Here is a 19,121-nt window from a genome sequence, read left to right on the forward strand (position 1 = left end):
ACATTCATTGCCTCAGCGACACGTCCTAGTGATGGACGTTACTTCCGGTGTGACACCACGTGTAGACTGAACGCAGCAACTTCCTTAAGGGTGCGTTGCGGTTTGTGTCATCAGGTCGCTTGTCCCAAAACAAGGCACACAATACTGAAGTAAAAACAAAGCGGCCATACTTACCATATGGATAGAAGTTAACAAGCTGACTTGTATCAAAGTGTAGACTCCATAAGCCAGGGTAACTATATACATTCCGAGAGACAGCCCAGAGACTGTATACAGTGATGTATAATCAGGGGTGAGGGACAGAGACATTCTCTGTATACATCCCAGAATCTATGGTTTGTAAGAACGTTCAGGAAATGTATATATTATACAAACTCCCCCACCTTTTCTTTGGTCAAGTACTGCCAGGAAGTGACATATGAAAAGCCACATGTCATTTCCTCTCCTTCTGCTGGTCTCTACGAGCATAGATCAAAGGCGCGAATGTCACATTTGGTGGAGTGGTCCGTGACTACATTTCCTTTTTATCTTGCTTAGGTATCGGCAGTGTCAGACTGTGGTATCTTGGATCCACCAGAAAAAGTTATTCTGCTGGTTTACCCTCCATCATGTGCACAGCAATTTTTAGGGCCTGTTCACATCACCGTTCGCTTCGTTTCGGGGTTCCGTCGGGGGTTTCCGTCGGGTGAACCCCGCAACGGAAAGTGAAACCACAGCTTCCGTTTCAGTCACCATTGATATCAATGGTGACGGAAACATTGCTAATGGTTTCCGTTCGTCACTATTCCAGCAGGTTTCCGGTTTTCCGACGGAATCAGTAGCGCAGTCGACTCCGCTATAACCTGCCGGAATGGTGACGAACGGAAAGCATTAGCAATGTTTCCGTCACCATTGATATCAATGGTGACTGAAACGGAAGCTGTGGTTTCACTTTCCGTTGCGGGGTTCACCCGACGGAAACCTCCGACGGAACCCCGGAACGGAAAGCGATCGGTGAAGTGAACAGGCCCTCAATTGTATAGTAATCTTTGTTATTATCGCACACACGGGACATATGATTAACAAGGTCTAATAGGTTATTTGTGAATGAATCCATGAGAAATAGATCCTAGTGGCAAGTGATTGGCTCCAACCCTTTAACTGATATATCCAAAAAGCCCCCCTATCCAAAAGAGTATGTTGTTACATAAAGGAACGATTGGGGAGGGATTTTTTTTTTTGTGAGAGAAATTCTTTTTTTCAGGTTTGGGGGGGAGGGATTTTTTTGAATTAACTTTTTTAGGGAGTTATGTTTTGGTTTTTTTGGGAGGGGTTTAGGAAAGATTATGGGTACAGACAACAATAAAGTTAGCTCCATGCTTGAGATGTTCTTTATTTCTTGGGCATACTCTTCTTCCTCTACTGCTTTTGGCCTATTGTTGGCATCCATGTTTGGTTTTCCAGGCGCGATGTGGACTCACACTCTCAACTGTCCATGAAGATATTTGTTCACAGTTGTACCACGCATAACTGGTGATAAAGCCATGCTGTCTATGGTGTTTAAAGGAGTCACAAATGAAAAGCCTTGGAATAGAATGCAGGCCTGGCGCAGGATCTCTAGTTCCAGAAGAAGAGGTGCATCCTTGATGGTATGCGTCGTATATTGATAGAATTTATATATTTTTTTTGTCACCTGGGCATGCTCTTCTTCATCTACTGCTATCGGCCTATTGTTGGCATCCATATTTTCTTTATAAGGCGTGATGTGGACTCGCATAACAACTGTCCATGAATATATTTGCCCACAGTTGTTGCCAGCATAACTGCTGATAAAGCCATGCTGTCTATGGTGTTTAAAGGAGTCACAAATGAAAAGCCTTGGAATAGGACGCAGGCCTGGTGCAGGATCTCTAGTTCCAGAAGAAGAGGTGCAGCCTTGATGGTATGCGTCGTATATTGATAGAATTTATATATTTTTTTTGTCTCCTGGGCATGCTCTTCTTCCTCTACTGCTATTGGCCTATTGTTGGCATCCATATTTTATTTTCCAGGCGTGATGTGGACTCACATAACAACTGTCCAAGAAGATATTTGCTCACAGTTGTTGCCAGCATAACTGGTGATAAAGCCATGCTGTCTATGGTGTTTGACGGAGCCACAAATGAACAGCCTTGGTATAGGATGCAGGCCTGGCGCAGGATCTTTAGTACCAGAAGAAGCGGTGCCTTATTGATGGTATTCTGTGAATATTAAAATTAGAATGATTTTAGAGTAATAAATAACATATATATTTTATGCTGTATATTTAATAATTAAAAACATTGCATACGACAATTTAGATAGAATATATACCAGCTGGAAAAAGTAAAAACAAAATGAATCGTGCAAATTATAGTTTTTCCTTTGCTCATTAAAAAATAGTTTTTTTTAAGACTTAGAAAGTTCCTCCAATGACCGTGAGAGACGTCTTCTGCCAGAAATGTAACACGGACACTGATGCAGCCGGAGAGAGCGGGTTGTCTGGTTACCTATAGATGTGTCCACCCTTACTTTTGCTTTAATTGTATTATGAATTTGTTATGATACTAATTCAATACAATCTCGGCCAACGGATGACTTTGATAGCTACCATCTGCCAGCCCATCCGTTGCCCATATATTACTATGTTAAAAAGTAAACGTTTAACGTATATGTTTTGTTACTGGATGGTGTCGTATATATGGTTTTTTAACATGGGAGTCTAAGGGCTCGAATGGTTGATGGATGGTATCCGTCTGAGGCATCTGTCAGAGGCATATATATGTTTTTGTTTTTACATGTTTTTTAACATCTCGTTCCACACATGTTGGGTTATGTCGGATTTAGAGAGAAAGTAAGGGAGGACACATCTGTAGGTAACTATATGTCATCGGAAGCCTTTCCTGCAAAACCCCTTGGTGTATAATGTTTCTAAACAACTTTAATGAAGAACATAGATACTTACATTCGATACCGGAAGGAGCGGATCGCTTCCGTTTGATTGAACATCCAGGATTGAGTCTCTGCATTGGTTTTTGATGGTTTATTCCAGATGCTGTTTTTTTGGCTGCACTGCAGTTCTCTCTGACTGTCTGTGAGTACGGAGTGTGATGACTGGTAGATGGCATGTCCTCGTTTTCGGTGGTGTTCAGTAAGAGCAGTCTGCCCCCACAAAAACGACAATATGCTCTCTCGTCTTTAAGACATGTAAAACGTCCCACCCTATGGAGACAGAAAGTGGTTAGCAGACAGGAATTGGTCAAGAATACCAGACATTACAAGATGGACATGGATTTATACTTCTATTATATGGCCATTTCATAAAAGATTGCTTGATAAGCAAATGGAAGTCGCCTCAATGTGTGTAATCAGTATATGCCTTTTAGTTTTATTTTCCTCTGTATAGTCTAACATAAAAATAAATATCTAAAAAGGGAGGGGAAAATACCAGGCCCTACTGTCATGGATGACAAAACCAGCACCAAGATGGGGAGCCCATTTTTACCATTGCTATAGGGACAGCTCCCTTTTTTGCATGTCATTGCTTTATAAATATGGCATTCACATCAAATACCATTTCTTAATGCGATTACTCACGAAAATTGGCATTTATTGATAAACCACCTAAGTCTGCTACAGTGCAGAAAATAAGTATAATGACAGCTCTGCTGCAAATGTAGTAAATGGCCAAAGATACAGAAGACCAAAAGTATCAGTCTGAAGTCCTTCTATAATTTGTTCACTTTGTAAACCCATGAGTCTTCAAAAGTACATGACCATAAAATATCAACTTACCGGTTAGGACACAATGCACACACGTAGTTGAATTTGTAATTGATGGCATAGGTGTGGTATATGGTCACCGGCGGTAGCTCAGGGTGGACACGGGTGACTCTTTGAGCATAGGACATCCACAATTGACCATGTCCATCTTTTTGCACTCCATTGATGAGCCAGCAGGCAGCATGACACATTTCATGTATTAATGCATCTCTAACACGCTCTAAAGATAAAAAAAAGATTATAATAGGTATTAAAGATTTTCTCTAAAAAAAATTGACATTCGAAAGCAGCGTCGTAATATATATATATATGTGTATATATATTTTGAAATTTACCTGCAGAGTCACAGACTTTTTCCGAGATCTCAATCTGGGAATATCGATCCACATCCTCCCGTACATTACAACACCGAGCAGATGTTGCAGTCAGTCTTTTACTCCAGGTTATTGGTAAGGTATCCGGAAGCTAAAGAAGCAGTTGGTAAAAGAAAAAACATTTAAGATCTATCAAGCACAGAGCTAAATGCAGTCACATCTCTGCCTAAATGTCTCGGTTGTGACTACCTTCCCATCTGAGTTTTTTCCAAACATCCGAAACCAAAGCTAATACGTGGTGACTTTATGATGAGCATATTTTACCTATAATGATATCTAAAAATCACTTTAAAGACATTTTTCTTCCCCAAATCAAGACAATACAGTTAAATCACATTAATCCTCGTCCATGCATGGTAGGCCTCTTGCACAGATGCCCCTGATTCTCAAACAGAAGGAGCTACATCTCTGGCCAAACTACTAGAGACTTCTGGAGATTTGTGGAAAGGGTGCTATGTCAGATTTACAGTAGTGTGCCCTATGGCACTTTATCTATAATGTCATGAGATAATTTAAACGGAATCCACCTTAAAGGTGGCTATAGTTAATATGGAATATGTAGCACATAATACATTGGTTACAGCCATGATGGAGCTTCTATGCCCTCTATTTGTATTGGGAAGGTCAGACTTGTCCATCAGAGTATCAGTAGATCCTCCGGTAGGCCTAGATTTTGACACAAAAATGGCTCCCAACAGAGGACCACCCCATTTGAAGCTTATTTGGAGCCCATCACTTGTTGCTGGGGATAACTCTTCTCTACTTCTAAGTAATATTATAAAGAGAGATTAGAATGAGCAAACGTACGTCTACATGCGTAACCCAGAGATTGACAATAAGATACCTGGTTGTTAAACACGGTCTGGTTGTATAGCTTGTACAGTCGTGTTACCAGCTCCTGTTTGGTCGCCTGGAAATTAGTCCTGTACGGGGATGTGGATGATGTTATGTCCTCAATAAAACAGTTCTGGATGTTACATATAGGTCTCCTGAAAGAAATAAAAGATCATATCTAAAACTTTGATCACCTAATGGGGGGACAATACGAGTAACCGGTGTGTCTGCCATAGGGGGTATGACTTATAGCAGCTAAAGATTATGAAAGGGGGAGGCTTTGCAACAAAGCACACCTCCCCCACGGAAACATGAATCTTCATATAGCTCACCTTTCCTCTGAAGTGGGGTCCTCAGGATATTCAGCAGGGTCTTTATCTGTATAGAAATATGCAGCAGTGAAAATCACAAAATTATGGTAGAATCAGTATTGGAAGGTTTATATTAACCCCTTAAAGGCTATGTACAACTTTGAACCCCAATGTAATTTTTTTTTTTTATAATAATGAAATCACTTTTAGGTGATTTAAAAATTGACTTTAATTAAAAAAAAATATTTTTAAGATACTACTTCTATGTATCCTGTATACATAGAAGCTGTATCTTTTTGTCAAAGCCGTGGTTGTCTTGTCAGCTGAGCTGACGGCTCGGCTGAAAGCTGGTCCTGTGTGTCTCTGTTGCGGGATCCAGCTAATAACGATCACATGTAAGTTTAGTAGTCATGTCCACCCTCCCTCTGTCTAACCAACTAGATGCTGGGATCAAAGTTATCTCGGTCACATTCAGGTTGCCACAGTAATCTCGTGGTGATCACATGGACACAGATACTATGCGTGCTCACAATGTCGTACATGTATGTCATTCTGCGGGAACTACACCCTGCAGATGACATATATGTACATTATTCTGTGTTAAAGGGTTAAAGAGGCTTTTTAATTGAGATTAACAAATGCAGTATGAGAAAACGTACATAACTAATGATGTCTACAGGTAGGATAGCTACTTAAAGGGGCTTTTGATCAATAAAAGGTTATCTGCCACTGGAAAGGACCTCTGTGAAGCTGTAATATAGAAGAGGTTGTGGGGGCACTTGCACCCAGCCCTCTGAAATGCTGATCTTGGTGTAAATTCGAGCATGTGTTCATTGTAAATGGTACATACTAGCGTCAGTAAGCACTAGCAAGACTATGTGTAGATGTATCCATATCCGGTAAACTTTTTGGCATTCTACATCTGTATTTTGGCCCCTGATCATCACTTTATTGGGTCATTTTAGCTCTTCTCTATTCTGGCACCTTGAAGAGGCCATGATTGTAGTGGATGTGTCTAAGGGCCTAACTCCATTTTAAGTTTCATGCAAGAATATAAATAAATATGGCCGCATTTGGTATAAGAAACTAATAAGAGAGTAAAATTCCCAGCAGCTAGATCCTTGGCTTTTACTACATATCAAATATATTTCACAAGTCTAGTTGCGCTTTGATGTCATTGATGTTGTACTTTAATTGATGTCGTCCATAGAAAAGTTTTGGGCACTGACCCGTGACAGCAGTTGTTATGCAGTCATCGTCATCGCTGTCACTAATGACCACTGGAGATTCCCACCAATTCGAGGCATCAGTAGCTTCTGTATCAGAAGTCCTGAGTCCTGAGAATAACAGAAATGAACAATGTACTATGTCCAATAACATAAATCTAGATTGTATCTATAAACCACATCAAATGACACATTACTTTTGCGAATGGATGTTTCTTCGCTTCTAAAATCATCATCATCATCATCATCATCGTCATCAGAAATCACAATGACATTGTTGGATCTGTGAAAACAAATATAGACATATAATCAATCAGTGGGGAAAGTTCTAATATTAGGACCTCAACTCGTATTGAATGGATAAAATCGTCAAAACCAGTAGATCAGAGAATATAAAATAATACAGGGGCCAAAAGACACCAGGATCTTATATGAAGCCTGGATAGTGGACGCTGGTTGTCCTCAATAGAAATGTCTCCTAATGGGACCTGAGTTCAGCATTGGAGAAGATGTTATTATCCTACCTGTAGATGTCATTGCTTGATGATGGTAGCGGTCTATTTATATCTGATAATGAAAGATAACACGTATGTATTCACTTTTCATCATAAATAATAGCACTTATTAAAAGAAAATAAACAAGGCTTACAGGTGTTGTCTAGGATCAAGAAAAAAGCAGGCCAAGATGGAAAACGGCATAAAATAATAATAAAGAGGCCACTGGCCCCAGTGGTGGCTGCAGCGGTTACGTGTGTCGTCGTGATGCCATGTAGCTCAGCAATCAGACTAGCGGGGAGCACCGGAACGGCGGGGGATGTAAAATGTAATTAATGCTTCTTTTATTATTTTATTCTAATTCCCTTGGCCTTCTTTTTCTTAATCCCAGACAAACCCCTTTAACACACATGCCAGCCTACCAGAAATCCTGGTCTTGGTTTCTAGATGATCACTGAGACATCTTATTCTAAATCTCATCCATTGTGAAAAGTGAACTATCACATCATGAATAGGAGATTTTCCATGATGTCCCTTTTAATGTGTTTTAGACTTAGACTTCGCCCAACAAGTAGGCCGCACTTCAAAGGGAATCTGTCACTAGGTTTATGCTGCCCTATCTAAGGACAGTATCTAAGGACAGTAAGCAGTGCCAGGGACCCTGATACCAATGCTGTATTACTTGCTTGTTCATGATCAGTAGTTTATATAAAAATCACTTTTTTTTTGCGCAGGCTGTAGTCATGAGCTGCGAATACTAGCCCTGCCCACCAGCCGCTGATTTACAGCTTTCCCCCATACTGTGCATAGGGAGAACTGCCTGTCGATCAGGAGCGGGGTAGGCGGGGCTAGCCTCAGCTCATGAATATGAAGTACTGCATAGCGCACGCTAGGTAATCCTCAATATTCATGAGCTGCAGTAATCACAAAATTACCAAGTTATACAGTGATCCGGTGGTGGTGGGGTATATCCCTGTATAGCCAGGCTAGGAAAGTTTGCTGATTTCCTCTGTGAGCGCTTTAATGGTGACCATAATGCCTGTCATTGAGTTTTCTTAGAAAGATATACAGTATTAAATGTGAAATCCCGCTTTTGAGTTTAACAAGAATTATCACTAGGTCCCGGTACAGGGGCACAGACTGCAGAATAGTGATGGTGAAGACTGAATAGTGGGATTTATAACTGGATATTTTGATTCTTGTAGACATATCAGTGTACAGAGACTGTAGTGAATAGGAGCGCAGTACCTGGTTGTCGGGGTGTTAGCCCGGTATTGAAACCACCTTCCTGTTCTTGATTTGGAAGTCTTGGTTTCTTTCTGGGACGAGGCTAGAAGAAAAAAGGAGCAATCCAATGTATGCACGACAAACAGCACAGCAGCGCACATAATACACAGAACGATCACTAGAAATTAGTAACTAATAGTAACTAATACAGTATGTCACTTTTCATCCCCCCCCCCCTGTACTAGAAGTATATGAGTAAGTTCTAGCTGAGGGCAGGGCATTACATCATGTTAGGAATGATCATTTTTTATGCTTTTGTGTAACCTTGTAACCGAGGCGTAACTTGAAGTTCCCGAGTCTCCTGGCAATATCTGTAAGGGGGCCCTCCACCTAGCATTCAGGGCTTAAATATATTTTGGGAAGTTGTAAGGCAAGCTATGGTGGCGCTGAAGGGGAACTAAACACTTTTTTGCTGGGTTCCCCCATAAATTATAGCTGATCGCTAAAGGTCCCAGCAGAAGAACCCCATGTACATAGCTTATCTGTAGGGGACCCAGACATAGTACTAACTGTAGTTCCCAACTAGTTATAGCACCCCGACAATAGAATAGTATCACTTATCTCCTACAATGTATTGATAAAAACCTGGTATCCAAGGTCCAATATTTTTATGGACTGTCCATGTATTCATGGGGCACTTGGCCCAGTCCAGAATAATGGAGTTTTAGAGAAGTGGCGGCTCACCTGATGTAAATCCTCGTCACTACTGGCGTCCTCTGAATCGGACAGAACAATGATGCGTTCAAAACGCTTTTTTTTAGCCATTTTCACAATGACAGCAAATCACAATCCTCACTCTATAACGCCTTCAATCACCCTCAGTGGAATTATCTATTACGAGGCATTTAGAACCGTCCGTTATATTGTGACATCATTGCCATGACATTGATATTCTATGACATTATAGGAACATCCCCAGATGTGTCATGTGACCTTGATATTCTGATACCATTACATTGTTATATATATATATATATATATATATATGTATGTGTGTAATAAAACCACATACATTAATATAGTGGAGCATATGTGATAAATAAAATAGTGCTCTATTATACTTTTTAACTTGTACAGCAAGTCTAAATTACATGTCATTTTATACAATATGCTATACAAGTTCATAATCATACAAATGGTCATACAGATGTGTCCACCCTTCATTTGAATTCCGTAAATTATACAATTTGTCATGATTGCAGTTAAATACAATCTCACGCTATCCAGGAAAAAAAAGCTATACTGTACATTAACGTATACGTTCTTTTAACATTAAAGTGTATTTACAATGGATGGCCAATGGATAACATATGTCACAACCATCCATTAAAAAAAGTATATGTTAAAAGTATACTTTTTTAACATGGGAGTCTATAGGCAACAAACGGATGGCTGACGCATTACGTCCGTCGTGGCATGCATTGGAGATAGACTTTTTTTTTTCAGGTTTGACTCTGTACACATCTGGGTCGGGGGTTCCGTTAGGCTCCTTCATTGCAGATTCTGTCCTTTTTGCTGGACAAAATAGCGCAGCATGCTCTTCTATTTTCCCAGCAAAACTATGGACGCCATGATGGAAACTCGACTGAACCCATTAGAGCTGTTGGATCAGCCACAAGACTGTCTTTTTCTTCTAGTCCTATGACTTAGCAGAACCACAGAAAATCCGAACGCAAATGTGAACAGAGCCTAAGTTTAACATCTTGGGATATGTTGGGTTTAGAGATAAGTTAAAGGGGTTTTCCCATCAGAGACATTTATGACATATCCACAGGAAATGTCATAAATGTCAGATAGATGCGGGTCCAACCTCTGGGACCTGCACCTATCTCCAGCACAGGGGCCCTATAAACCCCCCGCACTTCTGCTCTGTGGTGCGGCTGAACCAAGTGAATTCAGACCATGAAAAAAGTTATATGGTCGGGAGTTACGAAAATAGCGTAGCCCGCTGAGCTACGCTTTTTCCGTAAGTCCCGTAGAACTGAATGTTAGTTCCAGAAATAGTGTAGCTCGCATGCTACACTGCCTCCGTAACTGCCATTCACTACTGTGGGAGTTACGGAAACAGCGTAGCTCAGCGTGCTACGCTGTTTTCGCAACTCCCGACCTTATAACCAGGAAGTGGCCGGGAAGCAGCGTGAGCAGACAAAGGTAGGATGGGGTTTAGGGGGCCCCATCCTAGAGATAGGTGCGGGTCCCAGAGGTGAGATCCGCATCTATCTGACAATTATGATATATCCTGTGGATATGTCATATATGTCTCTCATGGGAAAACCCCTTTAAGAGAGGACACATCGGTAGATCATGTGAATAAAGCAGTTTACATACCACACCACTGGATATTCTTCTGACTGCACTTTTACAGGTGATGCACCTTTTATTAAGACATTGCTGTAAGCAGAAGTGTTTTCATCATCTTGAAATCCATGAGAGGCGGCATCACTGAAACAAGAACAGTTGTTATGATATATATTTAGAAGGGAATTTTTCCCAAAATGCTGGTTTATCTATGAAGATTTGTTTTCAGTGGATTTAGGCTCTGTTCACACACAGCCAGCTGTGATGGAAACATTATCAAACCGATCCCAATACATCCTGCAAATCCCATTGACTTATAATGGGGTCTCTCTGTAAACACAGGAAACCCCATGGAGCCGAACCGAGTTCCAGCAAAACCCTGAGGAGATCATAAAGAACAGACAAGTATAAAAAAAGGACTTTTTGGATGCACGCTTTTTTTCATTTTTTATTATCTTTTGATCCTTTTCTGTGACCCATTATTCATTTTTGAGAGAAAAAACTAAGGAACGTTGAATCATACCAACCATTTGAAAATCGCATGACCTGTTAAACCCCTACACCATATGCGCAAATCAAGCACGAAGCAGTGGTTGAGTCGTTCCCGCAAACTGCCATACATGTATTGTGCAGTGATGGCGCAGGTGTCGGCTGTAACATAAAGCTGACATTCTGCTGCAACATCCAATCAGTGCAGTTTAACTCCTTCGATGCCGTAGTCCATAGCAACCGCTGCATCTAAGTTCCATCTGTCAGCCTATAGGTTGCAGGAAGCTAATCCATTGCTATGGCCACCTTCGTACACCTATTAGGAGCCAAGGATGCAATAAAGAAGCATTGCGGTGTATCATATAGCGAACAGGAGATTGCATGGTCGAGTCTCCTGATCAAAATATGGAAAAAAAATTGTGTTTTATGAAAATAAATACAATTTTTTTTTACCAAAACTGCACATGATTGTTACCGCCGTGTCCATAACACCCGAAACTATAATTTATTATGTTACTTACAACCATGATGCTGTATAAATGTACTGAGTTTGGTTCTGAAGCTGTATATATGTACTGAGCTTGGTTCTGGTGTTGTATTTACTTACTGAGCTTGGTTCCAGTATTGTATATGTGTACAGAGCTTGGTTCTAGGAATGTATTTATGTACTGAGCTTGGTTCTGGTGCTGTATATATGTACTGAGCTTGGTTCTGGTGTATTTATGTACTGAGCTTGGTTCTGGTGTATTTATGTACTAATCTTGGTTCTGGTGTTGTATTTATGTACTGATCTTTGTTCTGATGTTGTATATATGTACTGAGCTTGGTTCTGGTGCTGTATATATGACCTGAGCTTGGTTCTTGTGTTGTATTTATGTACTGATCTTTGTTCTGGTGCTGTATATACGTACTGAGCTTTGTTATGGTGCTGTATATATGTACTTAGCTTTGTTCTGGTGCTGTATATATGTACTGAGCTTGGTTCTGGTGTATTTATATATTGAGCTTGGTTCTGGTACTGTATATACGTATGAGCTTGGTTCTGGAGCTGTAATTATATAGGATATATTTATAATAACAAAATTGCAGGGAAGATGGAATTGTTTTCAATTCATTGTATTTTTAATGGGCGCCTGTCAGTCGTTTTAACCCCTTGAACCGCCACCATGCAGTAATACATGACCTGTCAATATTTCCAAACATTCCCTTGTGTGTTTTTTTCAGATGCAGCAAAATCTATAAAATCAACTTTTAAAACGGTGCAGACTGTCACAGTTCATGGGTATGTGGACCCACTAGGACGCACCGCCGTAGCAGGGAGGCAGCTGGCCAAACAACAGGGAACCCCAGAAATACAAAGTCCCGCACAAGGGTACCTGAATAGTCCAGACAGTGGCCGCAGCTCTGGCACGGATGGAGGTGGGTGCAGCAGGTAACGCCAGTCGTGGCGGATGACTGCAGGTGCCGCAGGTTGCGCCAGACGTGGCAAATCCCTCTGGACGTGGCAGATGACAACGCACGTGGCACAGTTGAAGTAGACACGAATCTAACTAGTAGGCACAGGAACAAGAACACAGCACGGGATACAGGAGTGGGTAACAGGGCACGGGTAACAACTGGAACGGGAAACACTAAGGGACCATTTGCAAGACAGACTTGGGAATTACTAACAACACTCAGGCAAGGATCAGAAGAGCTGGGGCCTTCTTATAGGCCAGGAAATCATGTGTGTTGATGATGATGATTTCCTTTAAGAGCGGGCACGAGCGCGTGCTCCCCACGGGACACAGCGGACCGTAGCGGTAGTGCGCGCTGGCGTCTCCTGGGTAGGAGATTGGGACCAGCGCTCACAGATCCATGGCTGCGGGCATCAGGAGGTGAGTGGATCCGACGGCCCATGGCCATGGACGTTACGCAGTCTGTACGCTAATTACTTATTAAACGGTCATGTGGCGGTGCCGCTATCCTAAAGAGTCACGTAGTCCAGCATTCAAACCCACCTTTCCATGCTTGATTGACATCCTTCTAGCTGTTATACATCAGTACCAGACTCCTCCAATTTTCTCGGATGTGCCATTGCCTTGTACTACTTGGGCATGCACCATGCAGAGAGGTGTACTCTGCCCGGCTTCGTCGCTGCACCGCGCATGCCAGGGGAGTACAAGGCAACGGCGCATCTGCAAGAGTTGGAGGAGGCTCCTAGTGATGTAGAACAGCCAGGGGAGGTCAATCAAGATCTGGGGGGTGCCATTTAAATTTTCACCTCCGCAGCAGAAAAGCCAGAATTGGCCCTGGTTTTATGGATGAAGTAGTTTGATTAGCATGTCCTTATAATGAGGTATTAGTCCATATGTTAGCTTAAATCCCTTTTTTTAACAATCATTTAACATTTTTTATATATATAAAAAAATTACTCACATTGTTATAAATCAATAATTTTTTAAAATTTTTTCATATTTTAAAAAAGTAATACTTTTTAAAAAAAGGGGTTAAAGCTAAAACACTCAAGTTCGCAAGCCCACGTCAAGGGTCCTCGTTCTCTTGCAAGTACCTACACTAACAAACCTAAATGTAAATAACTGAAGCAATGCAGAGGCAAAACTAATCGACTAGCACCACGGATAGTGTCCTGCTGCCAAGAAACCATTCCCTCCTCTTTTTTTTTTTTTTTTTTATAAACCGTTTTTATTGTTTTTTAAACAAGGTTACATAAACAGTATTGGATACTTTTCATAATCACAGAGATGCATAAAATACGTTTGACCAAAAATGACAAACAAATGATAGAATATTTTGCATGCCAAGTAAATAAAGTATAAAAAATCTCCAGAAGATAAACATCAATTTCAACCATACTGTAATACTACAATAAATGTGTATACAAGAAAATCTGGTTATTTCAAAATACAATACAAGTACGCCATCTCTAAGAAATTAGACATTTTATGGAAAAGAGAATCCAATGCAATTTTAATATTATTAAAACCAGAGGGTGAACATACAAACACCTATGTAGGGGGATAGGGTGAGGGTGAAGAACCGAATGACAGGGGGGGGGGATTATGTACTCAGAAACCATTCCCTCCTTAATCAGCAAGTAGACCACATTGGAATCCTGAATGTCTGATCGAGGGATCTCAGTGGTACGGTGTAATTCTGCCAGATCTCTACTTAAACAAGCATCGTGAATTCTGGTGAAATTGTTTAGTATTATACACGCTTGTGTCACCAGGGTCACATTGTCCGGATCCATCTGGATGGCTGATATAAGTACTCTCCGTCTGCTAGACAGAATGCCAAAGGCACACTCGTCATACTGATGGGCATGTGTCAGCCGGTAGTTATGAATGTGTCTCCCGTTGTCCAAACCTTGCATGGGGAATGGCCGCATCACACGGTGTGAGCGCGCAAACCCTTCATCAGCCACGATGACACATAGGGATTGTGGACCAGATGATTCGGGTAGTGGTCTGGCTTCTGGGAAGACGAGCTGGTTAGATTGAAGACTAGCTGGTTGGGTTATCGTTAACTCATTCTAGAAGCCCTGACGATGCGAGCAACAGCAGTGCTCCCATAGGACCTGATATCCACAATTACAAACCGGTAACTGCTATCAGCAAAGGCCAACAGCACTACCATTAAATATAGCTTGTAATTAAAGTACCCGAACACTGAGTGAGGCGGCTTCTTGGGAAACTGCACAGAGTTGTAAAAGCCCTCCGCAATACAAAGCCAGGCTTTTGCCTTGGGCTGCGGCATCAACACATCTTGCAGGTGATCCACGAATTGGTGGAAGTCCCTAGCAGGAACTCAAAATGCAGTGATGCAAATAAGTTCCCGATAGGCAGGAATCTAAAAGAAAAAAGTGGAAAATTCAGTTGTACTTTGCAGAGTGACATGGTGGCAAAGGGCTCAAGGGTCAGTTATAGTTCTGTAAGCGCTATCAGAGGGACATTGCAGAAAAATGGAAAGTATGGATTCTTACCCGAGGGTGACGATGAGCCGTTCCTCAGGAGATATGTAGCATCGCATGTTGGTGTCCTGGTATGTGAGGCCAGGATTGCAGCTCCGCCAGCATGTGGTCGAAGGTCAGGATCGACATCCAACAGAAGCTGTGGAACTTGTCATGCATGGTAGAGGGTGTGATCGTGGCCTTTCCTGAGGCGTTGAGACAGTGGGGTGAACCCAATACTTCTTCCTCAGTTCTTCTTCCAGCATACGCGTATCCTGTCCAAATTGTCAAGAGAAAAGCCAGCACAGGAAAGCACCATGCACAGGTTTGAAAAATATCTTGAGAAAACAAAAATCTCCAGAAACCAAAGCATGCAGGCACAGGAATCAAACCGAGCTCTATTCTATGAAAGCAATAGAAAATGGCGAATATGTGACCTTCCTGTGGCTGTTCCCATTGAGTTGGGACAGGAATAGTGACAATTTCCTGCTTGCGTTTTTCTTGCGGATCTGTGAAAACGGATGACATAGGGACAGAATGCAACTGTAAAACACGGACATACGGAACGTAGGCGGAAGCACATTAAGACAGTATTTTGCAGACAGAATAATGGAAATGGAAACGGTTGTGTGCATGCCTAAGAGTAAAAACACAGGGTGGTAGCCGCACACAGTGAAATCGTGCAGCCATTTTCTACCACATAAGGGTGTGGTTTCATCCGCGTGTGGCTGCCACCTCATGTGTTGTTAACCTAAGGATTCATGCGCACTCATTCTAGTGTACGAGTCCACAAAAAAAAAACGAATAGCACACGGAAGCCACTAGTATCTGGGTTTTGAGGTCCGCAAAACTGAATTGGTCATGTGCATGATGCCTTAGGCAAACAGTTTTGTAGAAATCTTGCAGATAGCCCAAATGTTAATTTCCTCCGGTCTTTTCCATCTAGAGCTGGCAGTTGGCTGAGTGGCTGGGCTTCGCTAAACAATGATGTTTGGCCTAAGTTCAGACATGGAAGATTTTTCCAGCACAGATTTGTGATGGATTTTCAGCTGCTTTACTGCAAAGTTTGGCACGGGTTTGTAAAGGGTGAAATCCACAATGAAAATCCACAGCAAATCCGCAAAATACATTAATAGGCATGCAACAGTTTAGAATATCCGCAGTCAAAAAACGACTACGCGTGAATAGGGTTTTGTAAAGCTCCATTCACTAACATTGTACTGTAAATTTGTTGTAGGTTTTTGGCGCCACATAACCCCACGGCAAATGGGTTACCTCTGAATATACCCTTAGAGTTCATCCACACGGGATAGAAAAAATCTGATGCAGATTTTGCCTCAAACACTGCGATTCCACATGCTAATGTTTTATATGCAAATTTTGCTGCAGAATTTGTTGCGGATTTCATCCTAGATTTCACTCCTCTATTGATTAAACCCCACTATGAAAATCTTCAGAAAAAAATTGACTAGCTGTAGATTTCAAATCTGCACCACTTATTAGTTTTTCATGCTGATATGTTTCCTGCAGCGTGTGGATGAGATTTCTTAAAATCGTATCCAGTTTTCTGCCACTGTAACATGCTGCAGTTTTTATACCCGCAAATCGAACGAAAAATCCACAGCATATAAGATACGTCTGAACTACCCCTAGGCTGGGTTCCCACACAGTGTAAACACTGCATCATTTTCTCAATGGAATTCTGTGCGGAAATTCCGCAGTATTTACAGTAGAAGCAAAGTGGATGAGATTTTTTTAAATCTCAGGCTCACACTGTGGAATAAATCGCAGAAAAGTTGTGCAAAAAAAAGTGTTCTGCAGTGCGACTTTCAGTTTCGCAGCATGTCAATTTATGCTGTGTATTCTGTGCAGAGATACAGTACTGCGTGTTTGGCCCATAGACCTAATTAGAGGGCATAATTCTGCACTAAAAATCGTAAGTCAAGTATTGTTGTGGTTTGTGCAGCAATTCCGCAGCTGAACACTATAGAACAATGTAGGTGTAGTTTTTACTGCTTGCGGTAAATAGGCATGCTCTTTCTTGCCGCGGTTACGCCTCTGACTTCCCATTGAAATCAATGGGAGGCAGAGAAAGCTTTTTTAGCCTGAGACTCTCATTGGCCGCGGGCGAAAATCGCAGCAAGAAATTGCAGGCAGGTCAAAATCTGTCTCAAAATTCCTGAAAGAATTTTGAGGCAGATATTTATGCCTGCAAAAAAACTCTATGAACCTAAGGCTGGGTTCACACGAGCACATTAACGTCCGTAATGGACGGACGTATTTCGGCCGGAAGTCCCGGACCGAACTCAGTGCAGGGAGCCGGGCTCCTAGCATCGTAGTTATGTACGATGCTAGGAGTCCCTGCCTCTCTGCAGGACAACTGTCCCGTACTGTAATCATGTTTTCAGTACGGGACAGTAGTTCCACGGAGAGGCAGGGACTCCTAGCGTTGTACATAACTACGATGCTAGGAGCCCGGCTCTCTGCACTGAGTTCGGTCCGGGACTTTCGGCCGAAATACGTCCGTCCTTTACGGACGTTAATGTGCTCGTGTGAACCCAGCCTAAGTGTTCCTGGTCTTAGGAGGGAGGGCACCTTCAGCAGTGAGGTAGGGCACCTTCTGCAGCGAGTTGTCTAAAGGGGGTTTTACACATGACGATTATCGGGCAGACGAGCATTCATATAACGCTCGTTGCCGATAATTGCCCTGTGTAAAAAGGGCAGCGATCAGCAGATGAACGAGCAAATGCTCGATCATCTGCTGGTCGTATCGTTTTAAAAAAAGTTAAATATTATCGTTGTCGGCAGTACATCTACCTGTAAACAGGGTATGTTTTATTATTCAACCAATGTACCATTTTGGTTGCCCATTTCTTCCATTTTATTGATGTCTTTTTCGAGGGAGAGTCTTGAGTAGTGTACACAGTACTCAAGGTGAGGTCTTACTAGTGACTTATAAAGAGCTTACTGAAGGCAGATTTATTATTAAGTTCTATTGGAGTTGTAGAAATTCATCTTCAGTGAGCTCCCCCTAGAAGAATTTTATAATTTAAGGCCTCATGCCCACTTCAGTTATATTCTTCAGGGTGCTATCCGTTTTTTTAACTGATGGCACACTGACACATTAATTTCAATGGGGCCATGCACACCTCTGTTGTTTTAACGGAACCGTGTGGCCATTCCGACAAAAATAGGACAAGTCCTACTAGGGATGCACGATGCATCGAAATTTCGATGCCATTTCAATGCTGTGCAGGGGCAAACGGTTCAATACCATCAGTTTATGTATTTTGATACTAAGCTGTGTGGCCGCACAGCTTAGTATTGAAATAAATGAAGGGAACATGGCGTGCGCGCAGTGTAAAGTGCCCGCAATGTTCTCTTCTTACAGTAATCCTTTCCCTGCCCCTTTCTCATATTCTCAGATTATCATTGTTGGCAGTAGAGAAAGGAAGGAGTAGCATTCCTTCCTCTTACTGTGACGCCCGGCTCGTCATTAGTCCTTTCTCTACTGCCACCAATGATAATCTGAGAATGTGAGAAAGGGGCAGGGAGGGGACTGTCACAAGCGACACAGGTTTCCTGATGACGTGCCTGTGTCGCTCGTGCTGCAGTGAAGTGACGGATCGGCCCCAGGGAGATATTACAGCAGAGCACAAGCTTGAAATAAAGGCAGCCAGCATTGAGGAACATTTGGGTTAATGTGACCCACATTAAACCCCATTGTTGCTATTATGTGAGGGAAATGATGAAGTCACTTATTATTAATGTGAGGCACATGGTGTTATGAATTTAGTACCTTCATGTGCCTCACATTAATAGTAGTTAAGCCCATCATGTACCTCACACATTAACTCAATGTTGCCCATTACAACTGTGAGCGAGGTACGTGAGGGAAATTATGTGGTTAATGCACATGGCTGTGTTCGGTATGTGAGATACAGACCGTATGTCGCCCGCTTTTCCTGGATCCAACATAGTTCAGAAAGCCAGGGTCCCGTACTGAAAACATGATTACACCGCAGGACAGTATTCCTGCGGGGAGGCAGTGACTCCCAGCATCATGGATGACTAT

General features: G+C 42.0%; 2 protein-coding genes and 1 long non-coding RNA gene across 5 annotated transcripts in view; 1 reads left to right on the forward strand and 2 right to left on the reverse strand.

Annotated features, from left to right (window-relative positions):
- NDUFAF5 (NADH:ubiquinone oxidoreductase complex assembly factor 5) overlaps positions 1 to 19,121 on the forward strand; it is a 64,940-nt gene that overhangs the window by 7,278 nt on the left and 38,541 nt on the right. The window contains exon 1 of one of the 3 annotated variants that reach the window (XM_075863091.1): positions 1,802 to 1,921. The exons of 1 other annotated variant lie outside the window; for it this stretch is intronic. In XM_075863091.1, the coding sequence (XP_075719206.1) occupies positions 1,817 to 1,921 (105 nt within the window). In that variant the 5' untranslated portion in view covers positions 1,802 to 1,816. Of the gene's footprint in view, positions 1 to 1,801; positions 1,922 to 12,444; positions 12,514 to 19,121 lie in introns of those variants that run through there. One more of the 3 variants, XM_075863092.1, reaches the window with a different exon arrangement.
- On the reverse strand, positions 1,375 to 7,026 carry LOC142758991 (germ cell nuclear acidic protein-like). The gene is made up of 10 exons (XM_075860764.1): positions 7,014 to 7,026; positions 6,867 to 6,951; positions 6,723 to 6,808; positions 6,529 to 6,636; positions 5,321 to 5,366; positions 4,999 to 5,143; positions 4,116 to 4,245; positions 3,793 to 4,000; positions 2,963 to 3,219; positions 1,375 to 2,219 (listed from the first exon to the last, which is right to left on the reverse strand). Coding segments are annotated over exons 1-10 (1,080 nt in total). The 3' UTR covers positions 1,375 to 2,217.
- On the reverse strand, positions 7,050 to 9,098 carry LOC142761349 (uncharacterized). The gene is made up of 3 exons (XR_012883615.1): positions 8,992 to 9,098; positions 8,269 to 8,350; positions 7,050 to 7,092 (listed from the first exon to the last, which is right to left on the reverse strand). It is a non-coding gene; the product is annotated as an uncharacterized LOC142761349 (long non-coding RNA).

The sequence above is a fragment of the Rhinoderma darwinii genome, chromosome 4, assembly GCF_050947455.1.
Source record: "Rhinoderma darwinii isolate aRhiDar2 chromosome 4, aRhiDar2.hap1, whole genome shotgun sequence".
Classification (NCBI taxonomy): Eukaryota; Metazoa; Chordata; class Amphibia; order Anura; family Rhinodermatidae; genus Rhinoderma; species Rhinoderma darwinii.